We start from the raw sequence: 13988 nt of genomic DNA, 5'->3' as shown, positions 1-13988 counted from the left end.
CAGATTTTGAAGTGAAATTGCTAATGTGAGTGCATTTACTGTACATATTGTCATTATATAAAGAGAAGGAGTAAGGCTACTGCAAGGCAAAAATATATAGGCCTTATATACTGTAAGTGACTGTGTTTGGAAAGCAGAGATATGTTATGTCTAAGCTCCCAGCAGTTCTGAGGTAGATTTAAGGAAATAGTTGGAAATCAGAGAGCAGCAGACCGACGGAGGAGGATGTGAATCGCTGTCTGTCTGCCAACCCCCGTGCACTTGTTTTCCACTTTTTCTCCTCTCTGAAGTCAGTGTTATGATGTGTGTCTGTGTATTCATCTCACGCCTTTGAGATGTGAGAGCCGGATAAGGGGTTGTGTGTGTCTGTGTTGCCATGTGTGTCCCATGGACACGCAGATGTTCGTGTGTGTGTGTGTGTGTGTGTGTGTGTGTGTGTGTGCGTGTGCATTCCTTTGAGAAACACTATTTCCCCTGGCCTGACTTGGAGTAGAGCTAATATTTGTTGTGGTAGGAGTGAGAGTGGTGCGTCAACAGTAGAAAGGCAAGAGCCACGGCACATATGTATCCCCTCAGTTGCTCATATAAGAAGTGGGGAGAGACACAAATATTACACTGACACACACATACTGTAAAGCACATACAGACCCAGTGCTTTTCAAGCACTGCTAGGCATGGACACAGTGATTTTGACAGGCTTTTAGCAGAGCAACCTCCAGGCTACAGGATTGTCTGCAGCAGTGGGTTATGCCCCCCTTCCTCCTTCCCTTCTTCTCTCTTTGTGTCATCCCCACCCCCTTTGACCACCCCCACACTCTTTTATCCCAAACTTTATTCTTTATTTATACTTAATTCTTTATTTGGATACCCATTAGCTTTCACAAACTGGTCGCTAGTCTTCCTTGGGTTCACTTAAAACCAATAATTAAAATCACACTTTATCAATAAAACAAAGAAAAAATAAACAAGCCAAATATAAAGAAAATAAGTGAAATGACTCTTCATATGAAACAATAACCAACTTAAAATGAAAACAAAAACAAAATAGTCATAAATACACAACAAAAAGAAAGTAAAAACAATTAAAGGTTCCAAAATGGCAAAAACTTCCATGAGATTCATCCATTTTTGTATCAGTAAGTTTTTAAAAGAAAATCTACTTTTTTTTTGTCTATATGATGTTGAGTGGGAGCATTTCCCAAGCAGGAAAGCTCTATAAACAATAGCTCTCATTATGCAATTTGTTCATGGATTTGGCACTGCCAGATGTTCAGTGTTCACTTGACGTGTATTATACCCATGATAAAAAACAGTATACACTAGTTTTTCCACAAAGAAGCTTGGGGTATTATTCCAAGTAACATTTTGCATGAATAACAGAAGACACAGCTCTAATTTAGCCTCCACAGTTAGTAATGATAATTGCTCATGCATATGGCCAAGGCAGTACACTAATTTGATACGCAGTAATTTGGTTTTATTGACCTGCTCAACTTACTATCTATAGAGATTATGTGTATGCTTCACTTCCTACTACCAAGTACCATACCTTTAGCTTTGGCAAGTTTTTTACAACAGTAATTTTTTTATTTCCCCCTCTTTGGTAATGCCATGTAACTCAACATGCAGATTCTCTCTCAGCTCCACTGAAGTTGGTGATGCACAGAACAAAGTTGAGTCATCAGCATACATAAATACATCAGCGTTTATTGAAAAATCATTTATGAAAATTTAAAATAAAAGTGGACCCAAGCAACTCCCTTGTGGAACACCACAACATATCTTTGTGCTCTTTAAAATACTGCCATTGAAATTCTAGATGTGTTCTGCCAGAGCAGCAACTCCTTGCAAGAGCTAAGGGTGAAAAACCATAACATTTTAGCTTTGCAATTTGAATACTGCAGTCAATGATATCAAGTGCTGAAATAACATCCAAGAAATATCATAGCTCCAGGTAGTGTCTTGTCATCCAAATATGATAATCATTGATTAGTCATGGTACTAATGCAGTGCTCCGGTCTAAAAGCATGCTATGCTTTTGTAAGTAATCCATTTCTACAAAAATAATTCAGCATTTGATTAGAAATGATTTTCTCAAGTATCTTACTCAGCACAGGGAGTATACTGCTATTCCATCTTTGGGTAAGGTTATGATTTTAGACTCTTTCCGTAGCTCCAGGCAGGTCCAACTGAGTAAGCATCTATTAGAAATAGGACAAATTGGTTTGGAAAGCAGCCTAGCTGCTATCTTTAAAAATGTTCCTTCCAGAATATCAATACCAGCATATGTGTCATCTGAAGAAGACAGCAACATTTCTCATCTCAACTGTGTCTTTGTTAACCTAATCAAATACAAAACAATCTGTTAGTACTTTTAACAATGTTGCATGTTAAATTGACACCAGCTAATTGCATGCACAATCATAAGCTGTGTACTTTGTTGATCAAGAAGTAATTTATAGAAATTTTAATAGATTGAAGTAGAAATTGTGATTAGCTACATCATGTGCTTGGTGATGAACTGACCTTTCACTTTAGACATACTTTTGAGAATTGCGTGATTTCTTACACAGTTTTACCATTATTGACAGAGCTGCACATTTTTTCTACTGAAAATATTTTCTTTTCATATTTTTCTGTTTTTTGATTACTTCTCAGCGTACAATACAAACTTCTATCTAAAAAGCACCTTGAGTTTATGAACAGCTATGTTGGCATTAAAGGTCTCAACTCATCAACAGTCCGTGTTGCACTACTTCCCTTTACAGACCTTTTTCTAAGTGGAGCATGCTCGTCCACCAACCTCGCTAATTTATCCATGAAATTTTTCAAAGCAATGTTTGCATCATTTTCCTAACATAGGCTACATCAGTCCACTTTAAATCTTAAACATCATTATCAAACAAGTCAGCATTAAATCTTTTATGTGGCCTGCAGTAAAACATCCTAACCTCAGACTTGGGCATGAAAAAAAAAACCTCTCCCCTCTCAGTCTCTCCTTCTCTGTACCTTTAGTCATCTTTGTTTTGTCCAATCCTTCTCTGGTTTTATAGGTCAAACAGATGGAGTGACATGGAAATGTAGACAGACGGCGTAGAAGCTGTCCTCCTGCTGGTTTATTAGTTCATTAGTGAGAAGAGCTGCCAGTAACGGCAGCTCTTCTCACCACTCATAGAGAGCATATATCGCTATCTACCGGCTGAGGCAGCTTGCCCTCCTTGCTTGCTTCTGCTTACTCTCTGAATGTTGTTAAGACTATGTAGGATCTGCTTGTTAAGGTGTCTAAATGTGTGTCTGCGAGGGTGAAAATACCCATATTTCTCCCTGTGTGTGACTGTGCATGGGAAAGGTACAAAGCTCTACCCAACCCCAACAAATGATGAAAAGAGTTGTATAGTTTCAACAAGGCACTGCCAGAGGTGAGTGCAAATAAAAGAGAAATAAAAATAAAAGCCAGGAACTCTAACGTTTGCTCTAGGATGATGGTCAATTAAGCAACTTTAATCAATTCAGACTTATCTGCTTTAAAGCAAATCTATGTATTAATTACTGGATCATATTCGATGGTAAAATGTTCTAACACAGGTATGATCTAACTCAGTTAAACAGCAATATTTACCTTGCAAAGTTTGCTAACTTTTTCATTTGTATCTGGAGGATTGTGTTGTTTATTTGTTCATGCATTAAGTTACATTGTCTCCCTTTAAAGGCCAAAACGCACTGAAAGAGAAAATTGACCAACCTCATTTAACGTGCGTTATTTGATGCTCCTGTGGTGCACTGCAGGCCTCCGATTGGAAATGCCAAAACCACAGAATCAACACAGATTTGCACTGTTGTTCTTTGTATTTACTGCTGCATGAGTTAGATGTAATGAATGAATGAAAAGGACAAAATGAAGAGGAAGTAACGACACTATGGTAAATTGCAATCTAAGTGTTTGAAGCTTATTTATTTGTGCTTTAGAATATAACCGCCATGAAACACTCCGAAAATAACGTTTTTTTCTCTTATTCACTTAACCGCCACTCCATCTCGACCAACCACCACTGAGTGTTCTATCTCTCTCTCTCTCTCTCTCACTTTTGCTCACTGGTGCTCTCCACTCGCTCATGCTATCTCTCTTTTTCGGCTGCAGAAAAAAAACAGCATTTGTGACTCATTTTGGATGATAAGGTTGGTGTGGGGGGGCGTCACAGCAGTAAAACACACTTCATAATGTGACCAATTAAAACAATAGATGTACTTCAACATGTGCACATCAGATGCTTTCAGTGCATTTGGGCCATCAGTGATCAAAAGATCAGTGCTGTGACTGTTTCCAGTGGCATTCAGATAATGCGGGGATCGGAATCAGTGGGGGCAGGATGTTTCAGGTACTGGTGACATGATGAAATACAATCCAGTCCTACTTGAACTATAGATTCCCGTGAGATAGAGTTTGAATGTTTATCAGACGCCAAAACACTTCACATCAGTTATATAATGCCAGGAGACAAGATTTTACAACTGGAACGTGGAAAGATATCACTGCGCCAGTTGCTTTATCATCCGCTGTAAACAGAAGTAAATAAGTCTTAAGAAGTTCTGTGTGTCTTTAGGTGTGATGAGAGTCTGTGTTATTCTGCAGTATACGTCAAATGCCTTTGACCTTCTTTCTTGTTTTCCTGGGAACAAAAGCATCATGTTGCTTTGAGAATGTGTGCCTTTGTGCATGTATGCTCTGCTACACGCTAACTGTTCTACTCGAGAGCATTGATGTGTCTCCTCCCCCCTCTTCTACAGTGCTCCAAGGCCTCTTCTTTCTGAAACATGGGTCTTTTTATAGCCCACTTCAAGGTGTGTGGCTGGAGCTCAAAGAATGACACTTGTCAAAGCAGGACATGTGAAAAGTTGAGCCTTGTTTATGAAGAGCGACTGAATATGAATGTCTTTGATATGTGTCATTTCCAGAAAGTGTGCTATTGAGACCGGTTGTCATAGTGAAGTATTATGAGTCTCAAATAGTCAGTGCAGTGTGGTTTCAAAATGATTTAACACAGACGCAAATCAGTGAAAATCAGTAGTCGCAAAACATTAATTAACAACCCACACTTTTTCCAAAACCATAACCTACATTTTGCGAAAACATGATTAGTATATACTGTACATACAACCTCATGAACTGCATACACCAGTGTTTAACCTCAGCAAAAAAAAAGTAAGCCTTCAGAAAACTTACTGAAGCTACAGTAATCACATTGTGTTGGATATGGGCTGCTATAAAAATGGTTTACTATTTAAGATTCAATACTGAATTTCTGCAGGTCTTAAAGCTTTCATCTTAATGGCTTCACAAAACTTTACATCACATTAGCTTTCAGATTTAGTGGATGAGGGCATGGATGATACCATGGGCTATCAAGAGAGGAGGACTGTTTTGGTTTATAGGTCTTTGCTGTGCAATAGATGGGATTCAGACTTTGTCCTCCAACAATGTAAACCTTACATTCACAGCCAAAAAGAGAACAATACATTATATTATTGCTAAACTATACACCATCCAGTTTTTAAGCTTTTTCTGCCTTGCACCTGTTCTCGAAGTAACAAATAACTGCTCTTTATGCTGGCGCCGCCATGCCATAGTGGCCCAGCCTTATAAAAAAGTGAGACTACTGGTAGCTAACTGGTTTTTGCTGTCCACTCTGATTTACTTGCTGATTGATGTCTGGTTCAGCTCCCAGTTTGTGATAAGAGCTGAAACAAGAGACTACCTGTAAATGTCATTGAATTGATAAAGAGTGCAGAGTTTATCAGGACTGCTGTGTCTGTGGACACACGTGTGCGTTAGTGATAGAGAAAGGCGGCTTTATCAGGTTTATACTGTACGCGCTTGCAAGCACACGCGCTCGCCGGTTCGTGTGCGTTCCCGCGTGTCAGATAAAGTCAGCGAAGTTTATCATGGTCAAACAGACCATTTCCTCCTCTCAGATGTGTACTGATTTGGTGTTGCAGCGGCGCTTGTACAGTTGGACCTCTCTAATCCAAACCCTTTGTTCAAACTGCGGAAACATGAAGATTACACAGGAGTCTGGGTGATCGTGTACCTATGAGTGAAATAAACAGAGCCTCCCTACACTTGCATACCTCAGTCCTCACCTGAAAGATACTTCAACACTTCCACCTTTTTTCTTGCTGCCCACCAGTTAAAGTACATGTCAGTTATGAAAGGGCGTCTCTTGCGTGACACTTTCCATCTTTTGTCACCCATTAAGAGATTTTGCTACCCTGCTCAGGAAAGGTTTGCCTATCGCTTGCCTTAATTATCCTTTTTTGACTTCATTAACTCTGTTTAATCACCATATAAAAATACTACTATTATAGTTAATAGTGGTGGTGGTATGTAAAAGTAAAAATCTGACTCATCTTCTCACCCCTAAAACTCTGCTTGAATGGGTTTTGCATAAAACTCTAATCAGCTTCCGACTTGTGCGGCACTTTGCATATTATTCATCCGTTGATTCATTTAACGAGTCAGGTGAAAGTGTTTGCATTATAATTATAATGTCTTTAGGATCCTTGTGTAGCGGGAAGGGAGTTAAGGCTTCATTGTTAATACTTCAGCTCTGTAAGCATTTGCCCATGCGCTGTCTCTGCGGTGTCAGCTTATATGCTCAATTTCTCAGTCTAATGTGTGTGCATGTATAATCAATGAATCAATGAAATGCTTGCATACATTTGTAAAACACGTCTACTCATGCATGCATGTGTGTGTGGCCTCTATCTCATTAGTGCCCTTTGTCACCAGTTGAACTGTGGCTTGCCTTCTTTTTGGTCCATTGTGTTCATATCGCCAATGCATAAAGATCCGTGGACCGCATGGACCGGTGAATTGGTTTGCCAGGCTGTGGCAGTACAGTGGGGGGTGGGCTGTGTTTGAAGGAGAAAAAGGCAAGAAAGGTTAAGATAAAGTTGCTTTGAACAAATTCGCTCTTTGATCAGCCGGCTCAGCGGTGAAAGGCCTTTCTTCCAGAAGTCAGAGCCAGTTGAGATGGAGATACACATTGTTCTGTTTCATCTCTCTTTTTTTCTGTCTTTCACACTGCTGTTAGCTGTGTGTACTCCCAGCTTCTTTGTTATGGAGAGTGCCAAGCCTCTCTTTCAAGACTCTACACAAATACACATGCATACACAATGACTTAAAAGCCACACTGAACATACTCACATTAGAATACTGAGAGTAATTGGAAAGGCTGAACTGCAGCCGGGGTGTCCCAGAAAAAGAAAAAGAAAAAATAATTTCTCTATCTTCTCTATCTGCTTGCCCTGTTCTTGCTTTTAGCGCATTAACCTATTTGTTGCTCATCAGAAGATCAGTTGGCAACCCCCAAGTTGTCCCCAAGTCACTTATCAAGCAATAATGCCAAACATATGCTGGTTCCATCTTTTTCAATATGAGGGTATGCCGATTTTCTATCACTATAAATTGAATATATTTGAATTTGGAGTGTTGGTGTGTAAAACAAGCAATTTGAAGACATCATTTTTGGGCTCTTGTAAAATCTAATACTTCTGACATTTAATTGACTAAACAATTAGTCAAAGTTATAATTGACAGAATAATTAATAATGACAATAATCATGCATTTCAGCCCTCTTTGCTTTTTATCGCTCCAAACAGAGAATGTCGAAGACAGGCTTGAATGTGAGATAATTTCTCATTAGCCATTTTCTTAGCTTTCTCACAGCACGCCTATTCTTTGCCATTAACAAAAGAACCCTTCTTATTGGTCCTTCCTGTAGGGCCAATTGATTGCTTCCTCTAATCCAATTTCATTCAGCTGAAGGTTTATCAGCACAACCTCCTCAGAGCAGACCTGGAACTGTAGCAACAAGCTTAATGGTCGCAATAGACACACACACACACACACACACATACACACACACACACACACACACACACACACACACACAGGGATGATATATTGTGGGGTCTTTCTTTTGTACTCTTTTTTTTTTCTTCTCTAAAGCAGGGCTATCAGTATAGAGAAGAGAGGTACAGCTGACCACAAATTGGTGAATAGGAGTTGAATAGATGTTGCCATGGATGCATTTATAGCTATTCCAGTCACACACACACTCAACTCAACCCATAAACAGTTGCATATACCATATGCACACTTACATCAGCAGTAATGTTTAAGTATCCAACATACATCAGGCTCTGCAAGCTACTTTAGACTTAAAAAGTCTGTCTCCTTATCTTATTGCTCACTAAAATTTCAACTTACACACCATGTGAGGAGGCGCTTTCTAAACAAGCAGGCACTGTTAAACTGTGGTCTTTTCAGCCAATCACTCCATTAAGCCGGAAGACAAACATTCCCACCACTCAGCCTGTTGTTAAGCAGCATTGCTGTGGGAGTGGCTAGATGTTGCAACAGGACACTTACCTGTGCTGTTGCACTTCATTTGAGTCATAAAATGTCGACATTTGCTTATAGTGATGACAGTGTTTTACCCAGAGGATGAATCCTGTTGTGTTTGGTGATCCACTGACTTTTCATTTAGTGCCTCTTATCCAGTGAAATACCTCAACATCTCCTGGATGGATTGTCATACAATTTTGCACATTTTAACATTCATGCTTCCCACATGATTACTGACTTTTATGATCCCCTGACTTTTTCTCTAGTATGACCATGAAGTACATATTTGTAATTTTGAAATGTCTCATTGTGAGCGTGTTTACATATTGATGTTAGCAAATAGCTCAAAACACCACTGTGCTTAAATAAAGCCTCACAGAGCTGTTAGCATGACTGTAGACATAGTCTTGTTTGAAAGATCAGAATCAGAAAAAGTTTTCTTGCCAAATCAGATATTATTCATCTGTTAAGCTCAGCAGCACATTTGTGTGTACACTTTGCATCCATTCCGACTTTTTAGCTGATACAAAGGACAGATTGTTATTTAGTCTATTTTGACAGCACTTAAAAATCTCAGAGGTTTCAGATGATTTGTGCTATTTAAAATGTACTAATGATACAAGCTTTGAATTGCTACCCAAGAGGATTTTATGTTTGCCAATTAAGGAAATAATGACTAACTGAAGTGTTGTTCTCAAAGCAAAGTTGTTGTGCTTAATGATTTAAAAGCCAGAATAATAACTTAGACTTTTTGATTTAGCTGTTGTTGGCACACTAAAATAATGAATGTGTGCAGTCTGGAAATAGTCAAAGTCTCCACTTTGTTGGTGGATTGTGGTGCAGAATGAATCTTCACTTGGTGTTTTATAAACAGATATATGCAATAAAAATGAAATAAGTCCTCATTGTTTTGTTTTCTTGTTGTTTTACAGATAGCAGAAGCAGCTAAGACTTCCTCTCAGGTTGATGACTTGTACCTGGATGACACAGGCTCAGGAGGTTACTACCCTGAAGATGATGATGACTTTAACTCAGGGTCTGGCTCAGGTAAGAATCATATACACACAGAGACACACACACACACATATGCAAACTCAGCAGGCAATTACCCAGCAGTGTGATGCTATCCATTTTCAAGTCAGCTTCAGGTACGTTTTATGAAGTTTTTCCCCTTATTTCACCAGCAGACTTAAGTTGTGCCATCACTTTCTCCTTCCTCTCTATTTATCTCTCTCATTTCTTTGTCTCTTCCATCTTTCACCGCCTCTCTCTCTTTCTCTCACTCGATTTGAATTGAGATTGCCTTGTCACCCAGACTGCCGTGGGCAAGTGTGCAAATTTTACATGTCTTTTTTTATTACCTCCTCGGCTGTACTTGCTGTAAGCACCTTTTACAATGTTCATTCATTGGTCAAAAGTGACTCCTCTTTCTGAGAGGGTCGTATAACTGCAGAGAGGGTCACGTGAGGTAAAAGGAGACAGGAGTATGATCAATAACCCTTCCAATAATGAATATACTGTATAATTTATTACTCCTCTCTGCCACTCTGTAATCTATGGTAGATTTAAACTGTTAATAATACATAAAATGAACTCCACAGAGTGTGAAGTTAAGTAAGACAAACTACATGACTGCAGGTATAAAACATTGATAAAATGCACGCCCAATTTTTTACCTATTTGCACATATATGAAACATATTTCTTCCATTTTTATATTAGATTACATTACAGATACTGAGCACATTTTTCATACGTTGTCTCTTCATTAAAACATTATTCTCTTGTCATTCTTTTTCTTCCAGGTGGAGGTGAAGTAGAGATTGTGGAAACGGTGACTGTCAGTATGGTTTATATCGAGCCCAATGCAGCAGAACCCACCCAGGACTCCACCAAAGATTTCACCCCCCGGGTGGAGACAGCCACGGTCAGAGAAAAGGCCAGGACCAGCACACCCAAGAAACCATTCAGAACAGAGGTAAGAACAGCAAAATCAAGATTACCTGTAGTACAACCGAAGATAACTGGTGTATTGTTTTAACCAGCTTGGAAAATCACATGGCTGGAGATATAAACAAAAGTAAGACAAGAAATGGCCAAAAAGTTCGACACCTTGTCAGATATCACTGATCAAGGCCAAATGATATAAACATTAGTCATGGTAAAATGAATTCCCCAATAAACGCTGATGTAGTGTTTTTAAGGTACATTGCTTCACATCACAAAAGTGAAACTGTTTCTAACTGAGATAAGTTCAGGAGAGGACAGCTTGCTTCCCAAAATACGCACCTGGGGTTGGTTGATTTAGCTGAACAAAGCTATCAAAACTTGCATAGAAAACCTGGAGAGTAGTTCACTTTGTTGGACTCAACTTTGGCAATTTAAAACCCTGTTTGGGGCCACAATGAGACAGTGAATGAGACAGTACCACACAGGACAATGCTATTTTAAATCTGACATAAAACAGAGTGGTGATGTGCAATGTCACATAAAATGAACCAACAAATGTAGGATATTTCAACATCATTGGAAGCATCAGAAGGCATGCAGGGTGCAAGAGCATAGTTTCAGCAACTGGATCCATCCACTGGAACAAGTAGCATGGCATCTAGCATATTTGTGATCCAAGCAGGATAAAAAGTCCACAGTCAAAATTTGTAAAAATACAAGAACCTACATTGAAATTAAGTTCAAAGTTACAAAAATGCAAAAACGCAGCCTAATGTCACTTGTACCCATCCTCACTCAGCGACGCTGTGCCTTAGCATGACCCAATATGTCACCAAATCCCCAAGAGTTGTGAGGTGGCTTTCAGGATAAAGATTTAGCGCTCACGTCAATTCTCAGTGTTTTTGCTCAATTGCAAATCATGGCGGATTACATCTCCCTTGGACATAATCACATATACGGGAACTTTCCTAGATCTCACTTGTGTGTTGCACTCTTACTGTACTGTTCTGGATACTACATCTGTTTGGGATTAATCTGCAAGGTCTCAACTCCCCAAGCCAAGCCTAACTGGCCCTGTTCCATTTTCTCCCCTCTTGCCTGTCGCTGCTCCCTTGGCCAAACACACTGGCTTGGTTCCTACTTTGGTCCTCTGCAGCCTTCTTTAGTGTTATTGGGAAAAAAAGCATTGTATACGTGGGACTGGACACATTCCAGACACTTCCTCTACCATAATCTCAGCAAAACTTTGGGTTCACTGGCTCTGTTTCCATTGCCTATTTCACAAGATACTTGCACTAATCTTTTTGGGCAATCTGGATTTGCTCCATTTTCTTCCCAAGCCAACCACTATAGGTTTCACTGGCCAGGTTCCATTTTGATCCCTTATTTTACTAAGGCACTGGGAAGAAGATCAGTGAAATCTTCACTTTTTTCTTACTATTCACAGTCATGATCACATCAGGGAGGAATTTAGTGATAATGCTGTAAGACTCGAATGTCCCAGAGTCCTCTAAACACACAGACATAGAGAAATGGAGGATAGGATGTGAAATGCAACTGGGTTTATGTCAATAAAGCAACCTCAAACCTTCTCCCTCTTTTTCACCATCTTCCTCCAAAACCCAGGCACCAGTGCCAGTTACAGAGGACATGCAGAGGAACCAGATGACTAGTACGACTGGTGCCCCCGGCTCGCCCCAGGAGGTCCAGGTTCGCACTGAAAACCTCTTCCAGAGGACGGAGGTGTTGGCAGGTATGTGTCATAGTAAGCCGCAGATGTCAAAGCAGTTCTTTGAAAAAGTACTTTGATACAAAGAGTAACATATATGTGCTATTAGGAAAGGTTCATGATTATTCAAGTCTGTCTAAAAGCAATAGTCACTGTAATTATTCCTCCTGTTTACTGACCATTAGAGGATCCCCTCCAAATTTGTTTACAATGCAAGCAATGGGAGACAAAATCAAACTCACAGTCCTTGTTTTAAGAAAACATTTATTTATAAGTTTATTTGAAGATAATGCAAGGTTCATCTGTCTGAGTTAGCGAAATGAAGTGGATATCTTCCACATTCACATACTTCTTTTATAAAAAACTGACTCTTTGTGTCTAGATGGACAATGTTTTCCTGTTCAGCTGCAGAGGAAGGATTGTACCAAAAAGAGGGAATTTGGCACTAAAGAGATGACTGAAACCTGATATTATCTTAAAGTAAACTCTCAAATAATTTTTTGACATTTTGTCCCCTATCACTTACATTGAAAGGGCATATAGAGGGATCTCTTAATGACCAGTATGAACAGGAGGATTGATGCCAGCAAAAAAAAAAAAAAAGTGTCAGTGTTCATTTGGGCACCTGACTGATGCTGACAGACTTGAATAAGTCTGTCTCTCCTTTAATTTGACATGTAAGGACTTTTGGATGGTAACAGCTTTTTCCATTGGACACAGTGCTCAGATCTGCTTTCTGTGAGGCTAAGCATTAGTCCCACATTTTTGGAAATCTACTTACGTGCTGTCTTGCAGTGAGTCAAATGAGGCAACTGTAATACCACAGTGTATATGAAGGTACCACTAGCGTGTTACCTTAGCTAGAAACTAGCCATGCTTTTAATATCTTTGGACATAGTCAGTCTAGCTTTTTCCCCCTGCTTCAAATTGTTGTGGTAAGCTAACCGGCTACTGGCAGTAGCTTCATATTTACTGCACAGATATGGGAGTAGTATTAGCTTTCTCATCTAACTCTGGTGAAGACAGTGAATAAGCCTTTTCCCCCAAAAATGTGAACTCATTCCTTCCTTCCAATATTTAAAACACTATAATGAAAGTAACCACTCAGTTTGATGCTCCTCCAATAAATTTGTTGATGTATTTTTAGCAGTGTTTATTTCTCAAATTTTTACATGTTAAAAAATGTCAGCATATTTCTGTGAAACTGCTGTGGAAAGTTGTGGAAATCTAGGTAATATTTACCCTAATGTCTCCCACCTACTATTATTTTGAGATCTACTTCTCAGAATAATTACTTTTAATAAACTCTGTCTGTGGCCCTCTGTGGGACCTCTGTAGAGTTCACAGCATTGTGGGTGTTACAAGTGAGTCAGTTGTTCACCTTGAATACATGAAAGAGAGCGAAAAGGAAATTATCTGACTGAAAATCATTGTCCTCTCTGATACCATCTCTCTTTTTTCTGTGTTGGAGGCACACATTGATCAGCTCTTAACTTTTACGTTTGTTGTGATATCCATTTGGTGTTGGCAAATGCAAAAAAAAACAACTTCAGCAAAGACAAATCAGAAAGGCCGGCCTCCCTTAGACTCCCTTCACATCTCTCTCCTTTTGATAGGCTTTTGATGAATCGTGACAAAAAAAGCGTTTTGCCATTGTAAAGTCTAAATGAGGTCTTTAAAGTTTGAAATGTAGTGTGTGTATATACCTTGGTCATTTCCACCCCTCACTCCCTCCCCTTCTCCTCCACCTCATCTCCTTTACCTTTCTTCCAGATTATACCCATTACTCTTCATCTGCTGTATGACTTCTATAAAAAATAATTGCCCATAATCTAATTTTCACTTATTCGCTCTGCATCACGTTACTGCTTCTTGCAGCTCAGCAGCTGGGCATGTGCCAGG

The 13988-nt window shown here is 39.4% G+C and overlaps 1 protein-coding gene across 2 annotated transcripts in view; it reads left to right on the top strand.

The window, feature by feature from the left end:
* sdc2 (syndecan 2) overlaps nucleotides 1-13988 on the top strand; it is a 401227-nt gene that overhangs the window by 30019 nt on the left and 357220 nt on the right. For both annotated transcript variants that reach the window (XM_062435355.1, XM_062435354.1), the window contains exons 2-4: nucleotides 9341-9455; nucleotides 10213-10385; nucleotides 11984-12110. In XM_062435355.1, the coding sequence (XP_062291339.1) occupies nucleotides 9341-9455; nucleotides 10213-10385; nucleotides 11984-12110 (415 nt within the window). The remainder of the gene's footprint in view (nucleotides 1-9340; nucleotides 9456-10212; nucleotides 10386-11983; nucleotides 12111-13988) is intronic.

The sequence above is a fragment of the Scomber scombrus genome, chromosome 16 (genome assembly GCF_963691925.1).
Source record: "Scomber scombrus chromosome 16, fScoSco1.1, whole genome shotgun sequence".
NCBI lineage: Eukaryota > Metazoa > Chordata > Actinopteri > Scombriformes > Scombridae > Scomber > Scomber scombrus.
This window is presented reverse-complemented; position numbering and strand designations above follow the sequence as displayed.